This window comes from Perissodus microlepis, chromosome 8, assembly GCF_051167445.1.
Source record: "Perissodus microlepis isolate ML-2025 ecotype Zambia chromosome 8, ASM5116744v1, whole genome shotgun sequence".
Classification (NCBI taxonomy): Eukaryota; Metazoa; Chordata; class Actinopteri; order Cichliformes; family Cichlidae; genus Perissodus; species Perissodus microlepis.
This window is the reverse complement of record NC_140468.1, coordinates 4,824,586-4,836,111: the sequence shown is the minus strand read 5'-3', so window position 1 is coordinate 4,836,111 and position 11,526 is coordinate 4,824,586. Positions and strand designations below refer to the sequence as shown.

At 41.2% G+C, this 11,526-nt stretch overlaps 1 protein-coding gene across 2 annotated transcripts in view; it reads right to left on the bottom strand.

The window, feature by feature from the left end:
• Positions 1-932: 932 nt before the first annotated feature.
• LOC146381189 (uncharacterized) overlaps positions 933-11,526 on the bottom strand; it is a 96,986-nt gene continuing 86,392 nt past the window's right edge. For both annotated transcript variants that reach the window (XM_084937106.1, XM_084937107.1), the window contains exons 14-17: positions 9,989-10,146; positions 8,303-8,447; positions 7,685-7,828; positions 933-7,594 (exon numbers count right to left, since the gene is read on the bottom strand). In XM_084937106.1, the coding sequence (XP_084793232.1) occupies positions 7,331-7,594; positions 7,685-7,828; positions 8,303-8,447; positions 9,989-10,146 (711 nt within the window). In that variant the 3' untranslated portion in view covers positions 933-7,330. The remainder of the gene's footprint in view (positions 7,595-7,684; positions 7,829-8,302; positions 8,448-9,988; positions 10,147-11,526) is intronic.

Here is an 11,526-nt window from a genome sequence, read left to right as displayed (position 1 = left end):
AATGAAGGTTGGATGGACAGAAACATTGTGATTTAATAAATAATCCAGCTGTAAGTGAGACAGTTGTTTTATGAGGCTTACACCTGGTGCCAGAACTAAAACCTGACATAAACCCAGGCAGGTCCAGCTGTGGCTGTGTGACCAGTCTTATTCTACCAGCCGTTCTTTGGACCACACATGAAGGACGGTTTTCTTTATTTAGTTTTATTTTTGTGTATATGAGGATTTTTTGTTTGTTTGTTTGTTTTTGTGTATGTTACTGGGCCAGACCCAATCTGCTTTGTGAGTAAGCTGAGGACACTCAGATTCCTCAGCTGCAGAATTAAAACATTAATTTGAATCTTGTGCATTAGAGTGGAACTTGGACCAAAATGGCAAACTCCCCCAAGAGCCCCAAATGTGTATTTTGTGACCAGCTGATTTTAATAACACTTAAACCACTGTGAAAAGAGGGGTTGCATAGACTGTTAATAAAAGATGGCAACTGGCTAGATTTTTCAGTCATTTTTCCCTGGAGATGTGTTAATAGAGGCAAAAAAACAGTACATTTTAGCTGATAACAGTATAATCAGCTCCTTGTGCACAGCAGCGATGGATCTAATACCACAATGTAAGATAAAAAGTACATCAACATAAACTCTACTCATTGTGTAAAAGAATCACCTGTTTTAGTGCTGTATTATATTAATGGGTCATTCAAACTCATATATTAACATGTAGGCTGCCTTTTAATACTGTAGCTGGTCAAGATGGAGCAAATTCTTATACATTATAGTAGTTTAACTGGTGCTTAATAAAGCACTCTATTTTATAAGCACATTTTTTTGAAGTCTCACATGTGAAATTTGTACAGAAGCATTCAACTAATGCACACGACTAAAGCGCTTAAGTACGGCACTTTACGTTCCACGCAATGATGTTCACACGTGCAGTAAACCTTTCAAAACACTTTTATTTTTCATCTCCTATGCTTCTCAAAGTGAGAAGCTCACAAACAACATTTCCTTGGTGAGTTATAACAAGGCAGTGACACATGTAGCTCACTGTATGTATAGCATAAAATGAACATCGCCTTATCTGCACCAGTCTAAAAAACACTGAGACGGATCAGACCAGACCTCTACATGTAAAAAGATTCGTATGAGCTGGCTCAAGTCTCTAAAACACGACAGCATACAACAGCATTAAATATAGCCATTCCCTTCATTCACATTGATTAAAAACAAAAAGAGAGAAATGACCATGAGCTCAAGGACAGGAAAAAATGCTGACCTACCTTATATATTAAGCCTTCTTTTAATACTCTAACCATAATATAAATGAAAGCAGGCCGTAATATCTCATGCTTTATTTACATTCAGAAATGAGGCTGTGATGTACAAGTGCACGCTGAAGAGACAGTTTGAGCTGCAGATATCCTACGTCTGTGAACACGGTGCAACACTTTGACTTGAGTATCACGCAGGCGTCATCAAGGGGAACCAGGCATTTCTATGCTAACCAGTGCCATGGAGGACCAGCTGCTGCTCTGTGATGTATGTGAGTGGTGAGAACACATGGAGAGAGGCGGTGGGAAGGGGAAAACTTTGAGATACAGTGAAGACTCTAAACTGCTTTAAATCTGTACTGCATATAAAGCCACAGACGATTAAGTGACTGCTCTCGCTGTTGTTGGTTTGGCTTTGGCACTTTATGGATCGCACTTCAGTGCAGCTCTTTATATCCCCCAAACAGTCGGTTAATAAATGGTGAAACTGATCTGGCCACAGAGTTGGCAATAGTATGGAGGCTATGTGCACCGATAACTGCATTAAAGATAGCAAAACACAGCAGCTGATAGAGGAGTTCGACCTCAGTAAAGTAACATTGAGCTAATATTTGAGGTCAAAGCTGGCCTAGGACACTCTTGTGAAAGAGATTCTGAATTTTATGAGTTTAAGATTCATCACCAACCGCTTCTCCCTGTAAGTTTCTTCCTGTTAAAAGGGAGTTTTTCCTTCCCACGTTTGCCAGTTTTTCCTTTCCACCGTTGTTGTGATTTGGTACTATATAACTAACATTGAATCAAACTGAGTTTAATTCTTAGTTACCTTTCAACTATTAAACTCTTTTGAATGTCAGCACTGTTTTTGTTGATTGAATGAAAGGCTGCCCGGGTTAAGGCATCAGATGAGGCATGCAGCTGATATGTTGCTTGGTTAAGGGTTAATTTTGGTTTAAATCTGGTGCCAGAACCAGTTTAGGATCAGTTGGGTGACCGCCCAGGGCCCTGCTGCTCTAACAGGTCAAATCATGTTGTCATTTAAGTTTTTGCATCGAGTCTGTGGAGCCCTAAAACTTGAAAAAGATGATATTTATTGTTATCTTGTGCAGACAGCAGTGCTGGATTACCAAAATTAGGTCGAATGGGCCACTGCCCCAAGGGTCCCCAAACCCACGTGTTTACAGGCGTTTCATTATTATACTCATATATTGGAGAATTTGCACCATTAACAGGGTAATCTGGCCTCTAAGCACAAAATGGAGAGCTTCTGATTGAATTTCTGATCAACCATTTGAGGGCATATCATAAAATAGTAGCATAAAGGTACGAAAAAGCTATTGAAAACTCTTCCCTCACATTGAAGCAGAAAATCCTCACATTTAAAAAGTGAAATTTCCTTCAGCTCTCCTGTTATTTGAGCCTAGACATCAGAAGCAGCAGTTGACAGAGAAAACAGAAATTTGAATACATCTTTATAAAAATAGCACAAAATTCATGTGCAGTTTGGCTGCTTGCTATGAGACACGTACGATGTCAACACAGACGAACTAAAATGACTAAAACTCACACACAAAAAACATTTACTTTTAGGGTAACATAGATAACAGTTTCTTGTGTATGCAATAACAAGACATGTAGATTTTCAAGATAAAATCTGACAAGTGTTTTCACATTTTATCTGTGTAGACCTATTATGCTTTTTCTTATTTACTGTTATTTATATTCTGTTTGAATGATGGATGCTCATATCAAACACGGACATAGTTTCAAAATATTTCGGCCATTATTTGTATAAATCAACCAAATCCAAAGTGGCTGCTGATACTCTTAACTCTGTGATTCCTAATGAGGTGATCTGAGCACAGAAGCCCCGCCCACCTGCTGTGGCGTAAAGTGTTACGACAGGCATCCAATAAGGAGGAAGGTATCCTCTGTCTAAAACTGTTTTATTTTCAGACAGAGGATGCCTTCCTCCCCAAGGGCCCAGTATCAGCTAAACCAGGATTATTGTTGAGCTCTGGATCATGCAAAGCTACGCTAGTTAAGTCTAAGACTGAAGATATATAGCTGTAAATGAGCAGAATAGGTCAGTGTTAAGGTACTCATTGTAAGTCTGGCTGCTTATTGACAGTTTGGCCACATAACAGACAGCAAACATTACTAATAACACACAAGTATAAAGTCTGTAAAGTTACACGAAATGTACAGGAGGTCAGTTATGGCAACAATATACACATAAAACCTTTTAATACCACCAGCGCGCAAAGGTGCAGACAAGAGAAGCAGGCAATGAGCTTTAAATGAAATAAGCTGCTGAAAATTGGGCATAAATGTCTTTAAACTGCTTCTTCTGTCTTACAAAAAGCCCTCAAAGCAAGTAAAAGTGTCACATAAGACAAAGAAAAGACATAAAGGCTGATGACTTCTGGGGAGGATGCTGCCTTAAAATGACTCACATGACAGTCAATAACCAAAATTTCTGGGTAGATTCAGCTCTACGCTGCAGGTATCTACATGATTAAGAGACTTACACCGTGACACGCTTAAGCCTGAATATTCAATCATCTGTTCTAGAAACTGTACAGCTTTAAACAACACATTTGGTGCTGGATAAAAGTCAGATGGTCTGGAAGGCTCTCTGCAGCCTTTCACATAAGCACACACTCCCAAAACACACTCAGACTTGACATCCGTAGTTACAATACAAACAGGTCCTATCTCATTTAGCCCTGCAATACCCGCCCCCACCAACCTGCTCGGGCGAGCGGGTGACGCCGTGCATATTCACTGCAGGTGCAGCAGGTGTGATTATGGCTGAAAGAACATAGGTGAATGCTGACAGCTCTCCCTGCTGGTTGGACGCTGGCACTGCAGCTGCTCAAGGTGTCGTTTTAAAGCCTGAGTAATAAATGGCTGTGCATTAATAATGCTATGAAGTGTATATGGCTACCAAACATTATGTGGTTCCATAATTAGATCAGTCCGCCCACACACAAACACATAATCACACTCACTCCTGAATAAGGAGTTTCTTTGTCTTCTTCTTTTTTACATTCTGTTTTCATTCTTTTTTCCATGCATCTTTTACAACAGTATCAGCCCTGATCCAGTTTGAATCGTGCCATTAGCTCATGGCAAACAATGAAACATTATAAGAGAGAGAAGCCGTGGCACTCAGAGTCCCCGGAGAGATATGAGCCAATCGTTTTGTTGCATCACACATATTAACGGTAAAGTTTTGCTGCTGTTTCAGCTGTATCCTGGCAGGAGGTTTATCTTCTATGTATTGTAGAAAAATGTGTGAGCACTTGCTATTCAGTGCTCTGTTAGGATAATCAAAGACTTTTTTTTGTTTTTGCACGTTTGGATTGAGCCCTTTTTGAAGTCAAGTGTAAAGTCGCCAAACTTTTGAAGCATTTTTTCAAAATGAGATTTGACTAAATATCCAGTTTTTCTGTCTCTGTGACGCAATTATTAAATTTAAAGCCGTTTATCCTTTCATTTAGATTGCAGAGCTGATCTGGGGGAGTTATTCCACTTTCTGTTAATACTCTTGTAGAGAAATTTAATGCGATTCAGGAAGGAATGCAGAAGGGGCACTCTTGAGAAAGTCCTTAATGAATTAGAGGTAAAATTAATATGTACACTTGCTTCTAGACAAAGGATAATACAAAACACACACTTCTTTTAGTTTTTAGAAATACAGTACAGATAACATGTCTGCAAATAAAATATGCTTCCAATTTATTTTTCCAGAAAGACTAAAACTGTCAATTAACTGCTGACATTTTGCTAACGTATGCTGATTGGTGGGACAAGGATTCACCACACGCACGCTGCAGTCACTCTGATCTGATGGCACCCATTTTCCAAGCTTCCTGTTTGAAATCAAATTCACAGATTCCATAAAGTGACTCAGGGTAGTTTTTACATCTCTAATAAAAAAATAATAATAAGATAAAAATAGTAAAAAACTGAACTATAGATTAATCTCTTCTTTCAAAAACATAACAATAACAAATGTTTACACCACAAAATTTGCTGTTTTGGCCTCCGTAGATCCCCAATCATCATGGATTATCTCACAAGTGCCCCTATGAAACAGGAAGTGCAGAGACTATGAGTTCAAGTATTTAGAAGATCTTTGGATCTGCAAAATTTCACCGGTGTTGTGGCGAGTTTATCTACTCTTCATCATGGAAAAGAGGAGAGTACTTTTCTTGGCTTATGGTATTGACAGCATAAGTCTATGGTGGGTTAAACAGAGATGTTAACAGTGTTGGGTAGAAGGAGTGTAACTGTTAAACCTAATATTTTGACCGGTTTCTTTAAAAGTCCAGTTGATGCGTCCCAGAGACCACTAAATCAGAGTTAAGGCTCTCTCCCCAATTCGTTTTATTTGGGGGGATTAATTAAACTGCCCGGGGGGTGTTACCAAGCTGGCTGCTGACTCTCAAAGGACCTCGAGCATGATCTGTCTTTGGAGTAGTTCCCACTGGAGCTTAAATCCTCACAAGAATTTTCTTTTTACACTAAAATCCTGCAAAAAACTCACCCTTACTAATCTTTGATAGACTTATTTTGATAATATTCATAAAGTTTGTAAGAAAAAATAAAATAATGTGATTACCAAGTAGCGATTTCCAGACTTGTGTGTGTGTATACCCAATGCAGCTTCTCATGAGTGTGCTGAATATATTGTAAATATACTGTCATATATCCTACAATATATGGTGCGTTATATACAACATATCCTGGATGTTTACAAAGAGATATTTCATCATACACTTGACATACACATGAAGTTCAACACCAACAAATGACTGTAAAATACTGTAAAAATATCGAAAAACAAAGAACATTCAGGGTCTGTCCAGTGAGTCGGGTTTATAAGTACAGATGAAGATTACACGTGTTGGGTATGGCACTGGCATGAGGAGAGTGACTGAACGAACCTGCTCCCCACCCCTCACCGAGAGCAGCTTCTCCGCTCTCAGATTTTTGCCTTCAAAGTAGTAAAAAGCCCTAAAAGAAGCAGTGCTGGATGCAGGCATGCGGATCACTGCAGAAAACAACATTTGGCCAAGAAAGAGAACATAAGCACATCACAGGACAGAAGCAAAAAGCAAGAGATGCTCGAGTTCAAGTAGAGCAAAAAAAAAAAGAAAAAAGACCTCTTTCTCTTTGAGTCATGCAGTGTTTTGCTGCATATCAGGAGGACTGTGAACTCCTGCTGACGTCGTCGCCTCTAGTTGGCCGTCAGCGGCTAGAGAAAGGAGGAAAGACGAGCTGCACGCAGCGGCACCATCTCGTCACGTCGCATACTGCAGCCACACACTTATTTAACTGGAAACCACCTTCAGCGAAACATACAGGAGCTGAAAGCTGGAATTTGCAGCTCCTGTGTGGAATGTGAACACACCGTGGTGGGAAAAAAAAGGAGCTGGAATGTAATGGCTCCGTAGACCTGGTGATGTTTCCGAAGTTTTTTGTTTTTTTTAAATTATTATTACAGCGCTTCACCTCAAGAGCGGCGGCAGAAACTCAACAGAAATCAAATCATCAGTCGTCTATAATGTGATGACAATTCAAAGTGTGTGTAAACATGTTTGGTCCCAAAAAACGGAGTGTAAGGTCAAGAAAAAAGGTGTGAGAACGCGGCCGGAGGTGCCTTGAAAGAACAAAAGGGGAAGAAAAAAGGAAAGGATGCTGGATGTAGGTCCCTGTGCGCTGCCCCGTCCGATCCGTAAGCAGCCTCTCTGCCTCACAGTCTGCTGCGGCACCCAGCGTACGTTCTCAAAGACACCTCGTCTGCAGATCCGTGACCTCCCAGCGCTCCCTCCCACCTCCTGCACTAGCCTGTCTGCCAGTCACAGGATCTGCACCTCCTCGGTTAGATGAGAAGATTGGGGTGCCGGGTAGGGCCTCGTGTTTTGGGGGAAGGCGTGGGGTAGACCCTCACTCCTGCTCCCCCCTTCAAGCAGAGCTCCAAACAAAACCTCTGCAGGGAGACAGCCTGCCGCTGGCAGTGCAACGCCGTGCCGCTCCCGGCGCCCCCGCCCCGTCTCACTTCTTGACGGCCTGTCGGTAGCTGTGTCTCTGGCCTTCCTGCCGCTGCTTGCTGCTGCAGCCGCTGGCTTTGCTGCTGTTGCCGCCGTCCCTGGTGCTGCTGGCCAGGCTGGCCTGGCTGCTGTCCTGCAGCGTGGGGCTGGAGTGAGCCCTCTGCAGCCCGTTGTCCTCCAGAAGCTGAGACTCGAATACAGACAGGTCTTCCTCGCCGCTTCGGATTTTAGCTCGCAGCAACATGACGTAGGTCCCGTACCGCGTTTTCTATAAAAAAAGAAAAGAAGAAAATGCTTAAATTTAAGGCGAGACAGTTTCATGTAAATACTCGATTCCTCATTCGTGAATCCAGCTCACCTCAAAGTCCAGGTACTCATCTCGCTGGCGGTATTCTTCCAGCTCACGTCCTTTCACCTTGCGGTCAGGTGGATAAGATCGCAGCTCAGCCAGTTCAGTGGAGATGGCTCTGAATCGAGCTTCATGGGATCTGACCTGCTCCTCCTGAGAGCACAGAGTTAAAACCAAGATTATGAGAGGAAAAACTTAAAACCCTGACCCAGAGGTGGAACTGATTTCCTGGTTGAGCATTTTATTGGCATGGTTTGGGTCTACTTGTATTTTTTCTATTGCCACCGTAAAACAAGGGAACTGCTTTCATACCCCTGTTATTTCTCACAGACAGTAATTATAAAGTTACGTTTTCCACCTGTGAAAGGTGAAGACAGCGTACAGTCTCCTGCTGCATTTGTGAACTAAGGTTTAACTAAGAGACCATGTGACTCCACGTGGAGTTCTTAAGCTTGAGTACAATCAGACTTTTCTTTTTCTACAACTTCAAGAGTCGCCCCCTGCTGGTCATTAATGGAGGCTTAGGCCACTTTAAACCACTTAAACAGAAGCTACGCCATCTTTTATTTACTTTGATATACTCAGAGTGGAATCAGCCGCCTGTCAGACTCATTAAAGTTAGGATACCTCGGACAGTTTCGACATCGTCCCCGGCAGGAGTGGCCGGCTGAACTTCTTCTGCGAGCCAATGGCTGCTGGAAAAGGAGGAGATGAGAACATGGCGGCCACTGTGTTGATCCGTGTGATCCAAGACTGCATCTGCTCCGCGTTCCTGAGATGATTAACACAGACGCACACACACGATTAATTACAAACAAGTCTTAAACTCCAAAACACATACAGTACAAATGCTTCTCCTCTGCGATGCCCGCTCACATCCGCTCATGGCTGGTTTACAACATCAAAGGGATAATTATCAGAGAAAGCAGCGCTGCTGTTAACAAAGAAATTATTTTGGAGCCAATTAACAGATGAGAGAGAGAAAAAAGTCCTGTTTTACATTAACAGGCCCATTAAGAGCCCGAGTAATATCAGATCGAATCCGACAGCATCGCTTAAATCATCAGGGAGAGACGGGAGGAGAGAGAGACGAGGAGAGGAGAAAGGCGCAGAGAGGGGTACAGTATCTGGGACAAATGCAAGCTGCAACTGGAGCACAGAGCCGGTCCTCCTGGGGCCTGAAACATGTGGCCAATCATGTGCCACTTCCTGGATCCTGCTAAGACACACACATACAGACACACACCTTCACCTTCATCGCGCATCCTCTCCATGTATCACTAATCTGTAAGCACATGAGTGCTGCTGAGGGTGGACATTCAGCTGTTATCAGCAGCACTATATGGCCAGAAATATGTGGACACCATAGTATTGTGAACCGAAACATCCTCTACTCATGCCATCGGTTCAATAACCCCAAATCCCGGCTTTGGTTTTGTAGGATGGTTGGATTTTACTGATTAATTTTAAAGTGCATCTGGGTCAGAGCAGAAATGTTGACTCCTTATAAGCCAGTGCACAGCCTTATTCTTCAGGTGGATCTTTCTGTCTGTTCCAAAAGGCTGGGCAAGGGTGTAATCAGGGTCCCCGGCTTTAAAAGGACCTACCTGAGGAGCAAAGGCTTGAAGAATGATTTGCCTCATAAAACACACCTTTACAGACTTCTATTTTATGTGATACTGCATTTGAGTTTCCTTTTAATCATGTTTTATAGCCTTTTTACCATTTATGTATTGTTTTCGATTGGCACTTATCTTCACTGTGCTGGGTTTGCGCCACCTCTCGCACTATGGTAGCTGGAATAGACTCCAGAATTAAGCATGTAAGTTCATGACTTTATGCAGTTCAGTTTTCCACGTGACATGAAGTGAAACAGAACAAAGGCTGAAAGCAAGTTCAGGCTTGCAGCTTGAGCTGTGCTGTGTCACATACCAAACCTCCTCCCCCCTCTGGAATATCAGCGCAGCTCTTTGCTTGCATCGCTTCCTGCAGATTCAACCCCTCCACCACCCCAACCTCCACCACCCCAACATCCACCAGTGTCTGTTCATGTGGGCTCATGTAGTTAAAAACAGGGGTGTCCACATACTTTTGACTGTTCAGTTTAACATGGCCAGAGACTACAAGTCAGCACTAAGAGAAGAGTGGAATAAAACATGGGTGTTTCTTATTTGTTCTTTTTTTTTAGCTGTCTGAATTTTCTGCTCTGCTGCAGATGTTGCACAGCTGTCCATGCTGCTCAGCATGGGAGCTATAAATCGTACAGTGTGTGCGTTTGTTCAAGCTCAGCGAGAAGAGCATAAAGAGACTCACGGCGCTTGGAAGAGATACACCCTCCAGTCTGCCGTCCGCAGGTAAAACACGTTGGGTCTCTTGCTGTAGTCTGAAGCTTTCATTGCCAGAGAGTGATGGATGGACACGGCGTTCTTCAGGTCCTCATCAGAGAGCTGCTTATCGGGCCTGTACTCCCCCTGGAACGACAGGTATAAAGGAGAATGGTGTGTTGCGGTGCAAACGCTCATTAAAGATGCTGACTATGATCATATTTTATTGGAGGAGTGGGTGACGCTTATACACATTTACATGAAGCAACTGATATTGCTCTGAATGTGAGCTCTGTAGGCGTCTCTCATCAGGGTTTTTTTTTTAAATTTTGAATTTTTAGTCTAGTTTTAATTAGTTTCTTGTTGTTTGTCGCAGCTATGCAGAGATCAGTGCCTCCTCAGGTTGTATTGACCTTATTATTATTATTAATACTTAAAATAGTTATTTCCTACATATTTTTATTTTATTATGGTTAGTTTTGCATGTACACAATCATCATTCGATTTAGTTTTGATTTTCTTTAAAGGTCTAGTTTTCTTTTCTTTTTTCTTCTGGTAAACAATATGTGTTTTAACTTTTAGTTTTACTTTTTTAAGTTTAGTTTTAGTTAATTATAAAAAAATCGTTCAACAGTAAGAATAAAAATATAAAATATAGATTTGATACCTTATTTGAGTTGAAGATATTTTGGTTTCATGACAGACGTATACGTTTTCATTAAGGAAGAACAAAGCTGTGGACATAAACTTCTAAAATTATTTTAATTTTATAAAAATTATTTATTTTTTTAATATTACTTGACTCATACCTCAGCTAACTTTAAAGGCTTGAGTTTTGACAGTTCTCATATCTAAACTGAAGCACTAGTGGAAGATTTTTTTTACCACGACAAAGTCTGAAACAATTTAATTTAACTTAAAAACATCCAAATAAATTATTTTGATTTGAATGCATACGTTTACAAATCACAGGGTAATCAATAACCAAAATATACTGACAAAGTGTCACGTTCTCCATTAAGTTTTTATTTGATAAAGCTGATCTCACAAAGGTTTATTAGATGTTATTGTATTTACTTATGCTCACATTCACCCCTACAGCCAACATTTACCCACCAGTTAACCTAACATCCATGTTTCTAGGAGAACACACAAACTCAATACCTGGCTGCTGGATTTGAGCCTGAAATCTTCTTGCTGTGGGTTTGAACCACCGCACCGCCCTAGGCCTAAACGTGCTAACGGATATTATTCCTCCACATCACATATGTGACCTTTATAAAAAGTAAATATTTCCGCACTTTTAGTTCTATAACAATGGCATGAAAACATAATTGATAGCTCTGCATATAGCATAATTAGTCACATGTCAAAAAAGTGTTTAATTACAAGTTTATGTTATTGTCTAAAAAAATAAGAAACGTGGTTTTGAATAGCTCTATAAAGCATTATTATCACTTTGACCTTAAAATTAATCTATTGATCTTGAAGGAGAGGTCAAAGGTCACTGTAAACCCGTACACAGAA